The sequence below is a fragment of the Zootoca vivipara genome, chromosome 17 (genome assembly GCF_963506605.1).
Source record: "Zootoca vivipara chromosome 17, rZooViv1.1, whole genome shotgun sequence".
Taxonomy (NCBI): Eukaryota; Metazoa; Chordata; class Lepidosauria; order Squamata; family Lacertidae; genus Zootoca; species Zootoca vivipara.
This window is the reverse complement of record NC_083292.1, coordinates 26,810,448-26,823,827: the sequence shown is the minus strand read 5'-3', so window position 1 is coordinate 26,823,827 and position 13,380 is coordinate 26,810,448. Positions and strand designations below refer to the sequence as shown.

At 47.4% G+C, this 13,380-nt stretch overlaps 1 protein-coding gene across 1 annotated transcript; it reads right to left on the bottom strand.

Moving 5' to 3' along the window:
- Positions 1 to 4,429: 4,429 nt before the first annotated feature.
- On the bottom strand, positions 4,430 to 11,632 carry LOC118076218 (uncharacterized). The gene is made up of 3 exons (XM_035098845.2): positions 11,315 to 11,632; positions 7,715 to 7,897; positions 4,430 to 4,548 (listed from the first exon to the last, which is right to left on the bottom strand). The coding sequence occupies exons 1-3, from the start codon at positions 11,630 to 11,632 to the stop codon at positions 4,444 to 4,446; spliced, it is 606 nt and encodes a 201-aa protein (XP_034954736.1). The 3' UTR covers positions 4,430 to 4,443.
- Between the last annotated feature and the right edge of the window lie 1,748 nt (positions 11,633 to 13,380).

Below are 13,380 nucleotides of genomic sequence, written 5' to 3'. Positions count from 1 at the left end.
ACCTAGAGGTTACTAGAGAATAGATTACAGAAGTTAAGCTATCCCTTGTCCAGGTAGGGGCGCAGCAGGGCAACCAGTCGAAACTGATGGAAGGCCACCTGAACCTCAAGCGACAGCAAAGGATCCAAAAGCACCCCCAAGCTGTCTACCTGCTCCTTCGGAGGGAGTGCAATCCCATCAAAAGCAGGCAACCTCCCATACTTTTCATCTAGGGAACTGCCCAGAAAGAAAACAAAACCCTAACGAAGCAGACCTTTGTGGCAATTTGAATCCCCGCAATGGAGTGAGTGAGCTCCCATTCCACTGTCCCAGCTCCTGCAGTTCGAAAGCACACCAACGCAAATAGATAAATAGGCACCGCTGCGGCGGGAAGGTAAACGGCGTTTCCACGCGGTCCGGGTTCCGCTACGGTGTTCCGTTGCGCCAGACGTGGTTTAGTCCTGCTGGCCACATGGCCTGGAAAGCTGTCTGTGGACAAACGCCAGCTCCCTCGGCCTGAAAGCGAGATGAGCGCCGCAACCTCATAGTCCCCTTTGACTGGACTTAACCGTCCAAAGGTCCTTTACCTTTTTTTTTGGTGGTAAAGGCCCATTTATCAATCTGGGAAAGCCTATCAGAACAAAATTGCTTTTGATTGTTTCTTGGAAAGGGTTGCTCTTCCACAGACCAGGGCCGCCACCCAAAAGGCCCTGCTCCAAATTACTACACCGGGGCGAACAGAGCCCTGACAGAGCTGCAAATCACCCCTCTCCTCTCATCAGATCAATCATTTGATAAACAGAGAGGAGGCGATAACCCTGACACCCTGCTCCCCATTACTGGATCTGTGCCGACTGGCTGGAGAGGGCAATGTTCCCTCTGTGATAGAGTTCGGGGGGTACTCCCCCCCACCTTTGACTGCACCCAACGCTGGCATGCAGCCCCTGGAGAGTTGACCAAAGGTGAGAAGGGTGGAAGGTTGAATAACTGCCTTTGCCTTACAATAAACCTGTGAGGTCGGCTTGAATTGTTATCCTGTTGAGGAGGGAGAAAATAGCAGCCTGCCTAACTTGGAGTTTTGCAGTGATGGCTCAGTCTTAGCCACTAAGATTAACTGTAAGATTTTTTTTGGGGGGGGGGACATAGAAAGCCAGAAGTGTCCAACAACATCCCCAACCAGAGGGCGGCTGTGTGCACACATCCAGAGTCTGGGAAATGCTAGCAAAGAATAATAGAATTGTAGAGGTGAAAAAGGCTCCAAAGCGTTGTCTTGTCCTACCCCCTGCAATGAAGGAATCGCAGCTAGTCCCCAGAAGCTGGTGCTACTTGGAATAATAATACTACTAATAATAACTGATTATTTATACCCCGCCCACTCTAGGCGGCCTCCAAACAAATATTAAAACCAGTACAGCATCAAACATTAAAAACTTCCCTAAACAGAGCCGCCTTCAGTTGTCTTCTAAAAGTAAAATAATTGCTTATTGCCTTGACATCTGGTAGGAGGGCGTTCCACAGGGTGGGTGCCACTACCGAGAAGGCCCTCTGTCTGGTTCCCTGCAACCTCACCTCTCTCAATGAGGGAAGCTTTGATCCCAGGGGTTTTTCCCCCCAACTCACCCTACCCCTCTGCTCCCCTCGCTTCATCCCCCAACGCTGTGTCCTCTTCCTTGCCAGCTCCCTGGCCCACCCAGTCCCCTGCCTCTGGCCACACAGCTCCTGCCAAGGTCAGCAACTGCCATCACTTAAGTACAGTACAAAACACAGGGGGAGTCAAGCGCTATTTTAAAAAGACCATGGAAGAACATCAACATCCAAGGCACCGGAATGGAAATGAAGTTGGTGATAACAGTGTTGTTTTTTATATACTTTTAAACAATTGATAGAAAGGTTCCATTCTGAAAGGGTCAGTTTACCAGGGTTTTAGTTGGCAAGGACTTTGTACAGGGCGCCATTCCAATACTGCAGAAGTACCTGCTTAGCAAACATCTCAGGGGCCAGGTGAGAGCTCAGGTGATCTCGAGAGATGGGCCAGCTTTGGATTATTATTTTTTAATGTCCCAATAAACTAATAATATTGGCACCTTTTGGTTTCATGTGAGCTCCTGAAAAGGTGACTGCTAATGTATTAAGAAGCTTTACCAGGTGGCAGCTTCGCTGAGATGGCAAATCTGTAACCTGGACCTCACCTTTCATCCTCCACCTGATTTCATCTCTCTGTGGGGCTTGGGGAAAGTGCGGGAAACTTCATTTCGAATCCCCACCAACTCTCAACCATGAAACTCACCTTGGGCCAGTCACTTTCTCTCAGCCTAACCTACTTGCAGGGTTGTTGTCGTGGAGATTAAATGAGGAGGGGGAGAATCACGCAACTCACCTGGAGATCTTTAGACGAAAAGGTGTGAGATAAACAATAAGTAAATAAAGTCGTGCAAATATGTTCTAACAGGCGTAACCACAGATTGCCAGTAAGGTGAGATAACGGCTAGATAAGCTGGTTTTAAAAGGGCAAACCTGTTGCAATCTTCTTGCAACTTCCATTCTATTTGAGGGAGAGACCCACGGGCTTGCTGTGTGCCAAATTCTGTGTAAATATTTTGCACTTTGCGCAATGTTCCTATTCAGACCACCCATGGCATTGATGGGCAACGTGACTCTCCTGATATGCATATCAGAAAAATAAAGTGAGGTCGCTGGCATATGTTTCAGATGATGGCTCCCTTCCAACTCTACAATTCTATGAGTCTATGGTTCTTTGAACATCGTGTGGTCTGATTTCCACCTTGGTTTATGAATTTTCGGTTTACGAACGCCGCGGACCCGTCTGGAACGGATTAATCCACTTTCCATTACTTTCAATGGGAAAGTTTGCTTCAGTTTATGAACACTTCAGTTTATGAACAGACTTCTGGAACCAATTGTGTTCATAAACCGAGGTACCACTGTATACTCCTTCCTTCCTTCCTCCCTCCTTTCACAGCTGCTTCAAAGCAGTTAATATTTCTCCGTTGGCACATGGGGTGGAGGAAGCTATTTTAAGATGCTCCCAGGAAGTGGCTGCAGGTCATAACATGCTGCCCGCCCTGGGAAACTGCATGGGGAACAAGATGGCTGCCCCTGTCCAATGTCCTTGTAAGGATATGAGGGAGATTGTGAGAGATCAAGATGGCTGCCCCCTGCCCTGATACAGCCATCAGACAGCCCTTCTTTTCTCTGTACAATTTCCTAGGAAGGGGCTGCACATTATAAAACAGCAGTATGTTGTTGTTGTTGTTGTTGTTGTTGTTGTTGTTGTTGTTGTTGTTGTTCACCCACGAGGGAGATAACAGCTTCTCTAAGCAGCTGTAAAATGTGAAAAAAGAGGCAGCCCTCAGCCAACCTTGTAAGTACAGAACAGATCCTGCGTAGGCCAGTTTGCCAGTTACTCAGCTTCATCCACAAATCCACGTTCTGGGCGGTGCATGGGGTTGGTGTCTGTGTGTGAACGTGATGGGCACATTCACTCCAGACTGTGGACAAAACCAGAATCCTCCCTACAGTGGATGCTTGCTTTCCCCACCCCAGTTGCAGCGAAAGTCCTGCTTGTGTCCCTTTGGGGCAACGGCTTGGCCCCTGTGAGAACAGGCTGCTGCACTAGGTGTGCCCCCTTTGGCCTGATCCAGCAGGATTTTCTTATGCCCTTTTGCATCTCCCCCAGCTTCCCTTTCCTCCCTTCAGCTACACCATTATGATGACTTTCAGTTCATCCACCGGGTCCAGGTCTGGTCAATGTCAAAAACAGGGCACCGGAAGAACTTCCACAGCTGCCCTTGTGGCAGAGCCAGGCTGCTCCACTTGTGACACCTTTGGCAGAATATTTCACCATGTTGGGACTGTACCACTTTAGCATCCCACCCTGTGGTCATGCCTTGGAATAGTCCCCTGTGCCAACAGCCAGCCCCTTGCACATATGAAATCTATCGTGTCATGGAGGTAGATTTGAGGAGGGTCCCCCCCCCGCCGCCGCCCTCATCAGCTTCCTTCCTTTTAGAGAGGGAAATATTCAACGGTCCAATTTCTCCACACTGATTCTGCTGATTGTGAGCCTGGGCTCCTAGCTATCATGAAGGGAGCGTTTTTAGCTGTGATTGTAGGGGGTTGGACTAGATGACTCTTGGGGGGGGGGCATCCCTTCCAACTCTACGGTTCCATGAAGACACAGGTGTTTAAATTGGACGAACAGACTGAGCTGTCAAGTCACATGGCAATGCTTGTGCAAGTTAATTTTATTATCCTATTTCAGAACAATGGAAAACAGAGGTGGGGGGTGGGGAGATCTATCAGAGTGTCTACAGGGAGGAGGGGACCGCGCTGGATTCAGATTCTAAGTGATTATGTTGCAGCCGTGGAAGGAAAGGAGTGGACCAAATGTGTGTGTGTGGGGGTGTCTGGCTGGCGGCAGTGTCTGGAAAGGAGGCATGGGCTTCAATCTTCACTTTCTTCAACAATTTCCACTTCTCTGCAGCGATGATCGACGATCTGGTGTCTGCCTCGTCCACCCATATACAATGAAAACGTGCATTTCTGGATCTGAAAGCAGAAGGAGAATAAGGCAGAAACCAAAGGAAGAGAGATGTTAGACCAGGCACCCCCAAACTTCGGCCCTCCAGATGTTTTGGACTATAATTCCCATCTCTCCCGACCACCGGTCTTGTTAGCTAGGGATCATGGGAGTTGTAGGCCAAAACATCTGGAGGGCCACAGTTTGGGGATGCCTGTGTTAGACAGTCCAGCAGGGCCTGTTTTTACTCATTTCAATATACAATGGTACCTCAGTTTAAGTACGCAATTGGTTCCGGAAGTCTGTACTTAACCTGAAGCGTACTTAACCTGAAGTGAACTTTCCCATTGAAAGTAATGGAAAGTGGATTAATCCATTCCAGATGGTCTGCGGAGTACTTAAACTGAAGCATATTTAACCTGAAGTGAACTTTCCCATTGAAAGTAATAGATAGTGGATTAATCCGTTCCAGACGGGCCCGCGGAGTACTTAAACTGAAGGTACTCAAACCAAAGCGTACTTAAACCGAGGTATGCTTGCACCTCCACTCTTCTCTTCAAGACAAGCCTTGGGGCTCTCCCTGAGAACATGCTAGAAAGGGTTGTGTCGATTTGGGCTCCCTTGGGATTTCTGCATTGCAGGGAGTTGGGCTACATGACCTTTGGGGGGACCCTTCGAACTCTTCCACTCTATGATTAATGACTACACACAACAAACACAGGCAGGGATTCTGGGTGCAGCATTTGGCACTCGGGAAATATGTACTCTGTTTTTTAAAAGAAGTGTTCCAGCTTATATACGTTGAAGAATTGCAAAAAGCAAACAGACAAAACAAACCCAGCAGTGTGAATGCTCGACCAGCAGAGAAAGGGCTGGCCGAGTCCCAGGAATCAGAGGGAGTGGAGAACAGCATTCTCCAGCATTCTCTCAAGAGTCCTTAACCCTCTCAACAAATCGTCAAATCAATAAAGCAGACATGGACCTGCCATAACATTAGGCCCAGGGAGCTGGGCTCCATTTGGTCAGTTATAATTCAGTATTAAGCAGAGGGTTGGTTTTTTTTTAACCACCAGGAAGAGGTGCTTTGGGGGAGTTTCCAGCCTCAGATTTTCAAAAATCTCAGCCTAACCTTCCTCGCAGGGTTGTTGTGAGGATAAACTGAAGAGCAGGAGAACCATGTATGCTACTTTGAGCTGCTTGGAGGAAAAATTGGGATAAAAAATGCAATGAATGTAATATTTTAAAACCAAAAACAACATTGGGGGGGGAGGGGAAGCCTGCCACATGTCGGACCATTTCAGCCTATATAAGGCTTCAGCTGGTTCCATGGAGGAAAAAGCTACTGATAGCTGCTAGCCAGAATGCCCATGCTCTGTCTCTATGGTGCCAGGGCAGCAATGCTTCTGAATACAGTAGACCCTTGGCTTACGTTACTCTCGGGTAACGTAAACTTCGGGTTGCGAAAGCGGCAAACCCAGAAGTATATTTCCGGGTTTTGCTGCTCGTGCATGCGCAGAAGTCTTTTCTTGTGCTGCGTGCATGCACAGAAGTGGCACCTCCGGTTGCGGAAAATTTGGGATGCGGCTGGACCTCCGGCACAGATCCTGTCCACAACCGGAGGTACACTGTGCCAGCTGCTGGAATTTGCTCATGTCTTGCTTGTGGGTTTCCATTTGGGGAATCTGGTTGGCCTCTGTGAGAACTGGATGCTGGACGAGGCAGACCACTGGCCTGATTCAGCAGGCTCTACTACTGCCTGCAGAGGTTAATATCTTTATTGTGCTTCCCTTAGCCAGGCCTCTTGGACCTGTCCAAGGTCCTGAATCATAGCTGATGTGTGACTCTTTGCTGCTGAGCTTTCCTGGCAATCAACTGCCTGCAGAGGCAGAAAAAATAAGGGTCTCTGGGAACTCCAAAACCTGATGAAGAAGCCTCATCCCAGCTTGTTAGCCATTAGCTACCATGGCTGTTCTCCCTCCTCTGAACATCGGCTGCTGGGAATCATAAGTGGGGACTGTGCTGTGTTGCTCAGGTCTTCCTTCCTTGTCAGCTTCCGAGAAGAGACATCCATTTGGCCCCTGGGGGAATACGCTGCCCTTTGGCAGAGCATAACCATTGTGGCTAGTAGCCACTGACAGCCTGTTCCTCCACGAATTCGTCTTTTAAAGCCTTCCAAATTAATGGCCATCATCAAGACTAATGTGGGAGGGAGCCCCCCAGTTTAACAAGTGTTTTCCTCTGTCTGTCCCAAATCTTTCAACATTCAGCTTCATGGGATGTCTGTGAATTCTAGTGTTAGAAGAGAGGGAGAGAACCTTTTTTCCCCTCTATCCACTCTCTTCCCCAGAGAATTATGGGAATTGTAGTTTCCTTTTTACAGGGGCACCCATTTCCAGCACCCTTAATGAACTACAGTTCCCGGGACTCTTGGGGGGGGGGGGAGTTGTGCACTTTCAATACAGTCAAATACGCTTTGAATATACAGAGTGCATCTGGCCAAAATCGAGTCAAAGTCTCCAGATAGCTTCAATGAAACATAGAACAGGGAAACAGACTGTGTTTGCAAGGAATTATGGTCCACCTCCCCTGGCTTTGTGGGCTGTTTTCACTGGCATTGTTTGTAGGAGAATGCTTCCTGTTTTGAGCTTGCCAGATGGTTGGGTTTGAAAACCATGGATGGTGGAGTGGAGACGCTGTGGTAGAAATGGGAACTTATACAACAGTGCAATCTGGAGAGGGAATGGATATGGCCAAAGGGGAACAACGGTGGGAAGGATAGATCCAGATTTTACACACAAGCAAGATGAAGAGAAAGAAATAATACAGAAACAACAAGTAATGGTTTAAGGTGGGGAGGCAAGGGGTTGGGTAACCTCATTTGTTGTTGTTTTGTTTTTTAAGGGAATAAGAAAACATACAAGCCAGAATTGATAAACAGACAGCTGGGGGAAAGGGGGAAAGAGGGGAGAAATTAAATTTTAAAATGTGGAATTTAAGGTTAAATATAAGGAATGGAATGTGAATTGGAAATAAATATGCAATAACACGTCAACGAAGAAGAGTGGGAAGTCATTGGAAAAATTGCATTAAATTTGATGTAATTTAGCACTGATTTGTTAAAAATTTGGAAAATTAATAAAAATTATTCGGCAGAAAAGAAAAAGAAATGCAGAACAATACTGGTTGTTCTCTCACCTCCTCGTGTTCACCAGACAGAGGATGGCAGACTGACAGATCTTCTGACGACTCCTCATCACTCATGAGGCCATAATTCCTGATGCGGCGGCGTGGCGGCTGGCCAAGAAGCTCCTCATCATCCCTCGTGCAATTGGTCTTCACCATATACACTGTGAATTCAGTTATGAACCCTGGGGCATCCTGGAAGTCAAGAAGGAGAGACATTTCAAGCCTTCCATTCTCAGTGTGAAATGTTGCATTGAGCCAGGGCTTCAACCAAATCCCAGTGGCTGCTTCGAAGGTGAGGGCCCAAGCCTCAGAACATGAAGAAGAAGAAGAAGAAGAAGAAGAAGAAGAAGAAGAAGAAGAAGAAGAAGAAGAAGAAGAAGAAGAGTTTGAATTTGATATCCCGCTTTATCACTACCCTAAGGAGTCTCAAAGCGGTTAACGATCTCCTTTCCCTTCCTCCCCCACAACAAACACTCTGTGAGGTGAGTGGGGCTGAGAGACTTCAGAGAAGTGTGACTAGCCCAAGGTCACCAAGCAGCTGCATGTGGAGGAGTGGGGAAGCGAACCCGGTTCACCAGATTATGAGTCTACCACTCTTAACCACTACACCATACTGGCTCTCACCACACATAAGCAAGGAAGCACTCCTCAAAGCATATGCAAAGCTTTTCTTTTGCCCCAATGTTGTCTCACCCAGCTCCTAACAACAGCCTTCACCTTTCAACCTGTGGCTTATGGAGCCAGGTCAGAAGATGTAGGTTCTTAGGCGCGGTCCCCTCAAGAGGCCCTTCCCTTTTGGAAACTGAGAGCAAGGAAGGCCTTCCCCCCTCACCATCCCACCCCCAGTTCTTGGGCCTGTTCCTCTGTGGCCCATCAGCCTAGTGGGTAGAGGCAAGAGAGATTTTTGTCCCTCGAATCCTATGAAGAGAAAACTAAAAGCTGAAGGTTGCAGTCTAGAACAACAAAACAAAAATCTCACTGGATGTTCTCAGATGGCAGGGGGGGGGGGTGAGACAGACGATGACTCCTGGAGCTGCCCGATCACGGTTCTCCATTATTAAGCCCACCCATGAAATTGCAGTTCCCTTTCCACAGAATTGGGTCTATTGGACTATCTATCTATCTATCTATCATCTATCTATCATCTATCTATCATCTATCTATCTATCTATCTATCTATCTATCATCTATCTATCTATCTATTTCTATCTTCTATCCAATTAACTAACATCTGGTATGTTTCATTTGCACAAAAGTGATAATTTTATTTTATTTTATTTAAATCACTCTAAATGCCTGTAAATTTATTTCTAAAACTTAGTTTGTTATGACAAGTTGTAGGGGGCAGGAATAAGTAAACCCATTGCTAAAATAGTGATTGGAAAGGCAACAGAGTGCTGGCTTTTTTATTACTGTATCATAAAAAACACACAAATTCTCTGAGAGAATATAAATGTGTTAGAGTGATTAAAGCACTGGTTCACAGTGACACCATGATAAGACAGCACCTGCTGGTATAAAAGAAAGTTCTTCCATGCAGGGCATGGTTCAGCTACAGAACTCACTCCTGCAGGAGCCAATGATTGCTGCCAACTTGGATGGCTTTAAAGGAGGATTAGACACAGTCACAGCGGAGAGAGTTATCAGTGGCTCCTAGCCACCATAGCTATGCTCTCCCCTCTTGCAGTTTCCAATAACTGGTATTCAGAAGCAGTTGCTGCCTCTGGCACATAGCCATTGTGGCTAGTAGCCATCAATAGCCTTCTCCTCCTCCATGAATTTGTCCAGTCTTTTAAAGCCATCCAAGGGAGTTCCATAGTTTCACTATGCACCGTGTGAAGAACAGCTTCCTTTTATCCCTCCTGAATCTCCCAATATCCAGTTTCATTGGATGCCCCCAAGTTCTAGTTCAGGCATCCCCAAACTGCGGCCCTCCAGATGTTTTGGCCTACAACTCCCATGATCCCTAGCTAACAGGACCAGTGGTCGGGGAAGATGGGAATTGTAGTCCAAAACATCTGGAGGGCCAAAGTTTGGGGATACCTGTTCTAGTTATAAGAGAGGGAGAAAAAAATTCCCACTTTCTCCATGCCAGGAGTTCTGTCATGTCACCTCTTGCTGCACGTCCCAAATGCTACAACCTTTCCATGTTTTTCTTTTTTAGTTAATTGGTATTTCTGAGCAAGCAGAGGGAGGAGACAAAGGCAGGGTGGGTGCATCAGGACTAGAGAAAGGCCTGCCAAGGAATCAAAAAGAGGAGCGGGGAATATCTGTGGCCCTCCAGATGTTTTTGGACACCAGCGGGTTCAGTAGCCAGCACTGCTAATGGTCAGCGATTCTGGGTATTCAGCAACATCTGCAGCCGAAGGGAACCCCCATGAACCCCAGAACATACAAAAGTCAGATCGGCTGTATTCCCAGCTGAAGGCAGCCTCAGTAAATTAAATGACTTTTATTGTAATTTATACCATCAATACATTCATTGCAATTCCATTTCTGCAATATCTCCAACAACAAAAATAAAGAATAAAGAAGGTAACAGGAAAAGAAAAGTACATTTCAATTCATTGCATCATTTTCCCCATCTCAATTTCCCGTCACCCTTTCCCCTTTCCCTCCCCCCCAACTTCCCCCCCCCGTCGCTTTTCCGACTTCTGTTGTATCTTTGTTACCATTTGTGCATTGTGTTTTCTGTAGAATTTTATATTCAATTTATTTCTAATTCAATTTATTTTTATTTTCCTTCATATCTCTTATTCTAAGCGTGTTAGCATGTCATCTTTTGAGTAATGTTTCTTCATATAATCCTCATAGCATTTCCATTCGTTTTCCAATTTTTGTTTTGATTGATTTCTTACTGCTGCTGCCATTAACAAATATTCACTAAATTTAGAAATCCAATCCTCCTTTGTTGGTACCTTTGATGTTTCCCAATTGGTTGCAATTACCATCCTTGCTGCTGTGCTGGCATATAAAAAAACTTTTTATTTTCTTTTGGTAGCCTCAGTGGCTGGAAGTGCCTTTTACCATCTGTGACTGTGGACCAGTTACAACCATTTCTGGACAAGGAAAGCCTGACAATAGTTCATGCACTGGTGACTTCAAGACTGGACTACTGCAACACACTCTATGTGCGGCTTCTCTCCCACTTGATCAAGAAGTTGCAGTTAGTGAGCATGATCGCTGGCAGGAGTTGAGCCCTGTCACGATGACACCTGTGCTCAGATATTCGCACTGATTGCTGATTTTTCTACTGTTGATGGTGTGACTGGGGTCAGTTTACTGGCGAGATCGCCTTACCCCATACGTGCCCGCTTGGCTGCTTCAGTTGGTGCCACATAGTGCTCATTCCCCATCTGTAAGAAATTGATATTTCAGAGTGGCAGCACTTACACTCTGGAACTCCCTGCCTATTTATCTCAGGGAGGCGCCTTTGCTGCATTCTTTTTGGCGCATGATAAAAGCATTTTTTTGCTTAGGCAAGCCTGCCCAGATATGTAGAACATAGGCGTGTATTTTAATCTGGACAACCTTTTTTTTGTGGGGGGGTGTGTGAGAAAAAAGAGCATCTCCCCTCCCTGGGGCTTCCCAGGCACCTGTTTCTCTTACCTTGATTTTTAATTCTGCATCCTCGTATAGCTTATAGAAATGTCTGGGGTTCTGCGCATTAAAGTAATCTGTAATCATTTCCTTGAAGTAATCCCTGAGATAGTGAGATTCATCATCTTTCAATCTACGCTGGTCGTGACTCGCCCTTTCCTCATACTCTTCTTCCGATGTGAGCTTCCGTGCTGCTCCTCGACAACAGTGCCACTCTTCCTCTGATTCTGGCTGCTGCAATTCCTCTTCTTCTGCCCCCCATGCCGGCTGCCCCAGGAGCAAGGCCCCCAGGAGGAGCAGCGGCAAACACAGCCAGGATCTGATCATTGTGGCAAGGAAAGGCTGGGAACTCAGAGGCTGCCCGGCTGGGGGCAAGGAGCCTACAGATATAGAGATGGAGGAGGCTCCGCCCCCTGGTGGCTCCGCCCACCCCAACTGGAAGGACCCCGCCACCTCCAAGACATGTCCACACGGCAGCCAGATCAGAGAGGAGAAAAGTGAGTCAACTCTGAGAACCCAGCACAGACTTGTGATTCCAGGCTCAGCCTCTGGGAGATCCCTTTTGCTCCTCTGATTCAAATACCTCTCATAACAAGCGACTGTCTACCAATCAAAACAGGCACTAGGAGATTGATTTCTTTGTCACTCTGTTCTCCCCAGAGAGCCCTCAGAGGTGAGGGGGGTTTCCCAAGGACGAACACCCAGAAGAGGGTCTCGAAGCTGGGTTTTTATTTTATTTTATTCCCAATATTCAATTGTTTTCATTAGTGCTTTTTTCTGGGGGGATGCAGGGGTAGACATTTTGTAAATCTTTGTACTTTTGTCCATTTACTGTATTTGTTTTTTCTCCTGATTTGAACTATAAAATGGTGGTTTTCTTGAGTCAAAATGAGATTACCCCAGAATATGTTTTTTAGGGGGGAAAGCGCTGGTTTTCAGTGACTTCTACAGGAAAGAATAATCAATACTCAACAATAGACAACAGATGTTTATTTAATTACATTTAACTTTTAAGTCATTTCTGTTTTCAAACTAAGGTGCCATTCCACTAATTGCCATGTGTCCTCGGAGGCCTATGTGTTCTATCAAGGTTGCATAGGCCAGGGGTCCCCAAACTAAGGCCCGGGTGCCGGGTGTGGCCCAATCACCTTCTAAATCCGGCCCGCGGACGGTCCGGGAATCAGCATGTTTTTACATGAGTAGAATGTGTCCTTTTATTTAAAATGCATCTCTGGGTTATTAGTCGGCATAGGAATTTGTTCATCCCCCCCCCAAATATAGGCTGGCCCCCCGCAAGGTCTGAGGGACAGTGGACTGGCCCCCTGCTGAAAAAGTTTGCCGACCCCTGGCATAGGATGTAAATAAGATCAACCAAAGGCCTGGTTAAAAAGGAATGTTTTTGCCTGGCACCTAAAGGTGTATAATGAAGGTGCCAGGTGAACTTCCCTGGGGAGAGCACTCCACAGGCGGGCAGAGGCGTAGCAAGCTGATCGGGCGCCTGAGGCGGCGCGTGTGCCCTGCACCCAGGAGCAAGGGCAGCCGGGGCAGGACGCTCCGTGGGGCCTCCGAGCAGTCTGCCTGCCACCTCCCACTCAACTCCCCTACAGCTGAGGGGGAGGCGGTGGGCGGACCATTTGGGCAGCGCGGAGCCTGCAGGCGCCCAAGCCACCGCATCACTCCCAGGAGAGACATGTGACTCGGGCTCGCTGCAGGCCCCACGGTGAGCGCTGCATGGCACTTTGTCACCCCCCTCAGTGGTGACACTCGGGGCAACCCACCCCCACCACACACCCCTTCCTCTGCCCCTGCAGATGGGGAGCCATTGCAGAGAAGGCCCTTTCTCGTGTTGCCACCCTCCGGACCTCTTAAGGAGGTGGCACATGAAAGGAGGGCTCCAGAAGATGACCTCAGGATCCGGGTAGGTTCATATGGGAAGAGGCGGCCCTTGAGGTATTGCGGTCCTGAGGCATTTAGGCGTGTGTAGATCAGTTGTAGGGACTCAGGTGGCACTGTGGATTAAACCACAGAGTCTAGGGCTTGCTGATCAGAAGGTTGGCAGTTCGAATCCCTGCAAT

What these genes read in the sequence shown, in the direction of transcription:
- LOC118076218 (XM_035098845.2), bottom strand. Translation starts at nt 11,632, where the DNA reads ATGATCAGATCCTGGCTGTGTTTGCCGCTGCTCCTCCTGGGGGCCTTG. An exon ending in ATGCAGAATTAAAAATCAAG is followed by an intron (nt 7,898 to 11,314) that starts GTAAGAGAAACA and finishes CTTGACTTCCAG; the next exon opens with GATGCCCCAGGGTTCATAAC. An exon ending in TGTCTGGTGAACACGAGGAG is followed by an intron (nt 4,549 to 7,714) that starts GTGAGAGAACAA and finishes TTCTGCTTTCAG; the next exon opens with ATCCAGAAATGCACGTTTTC.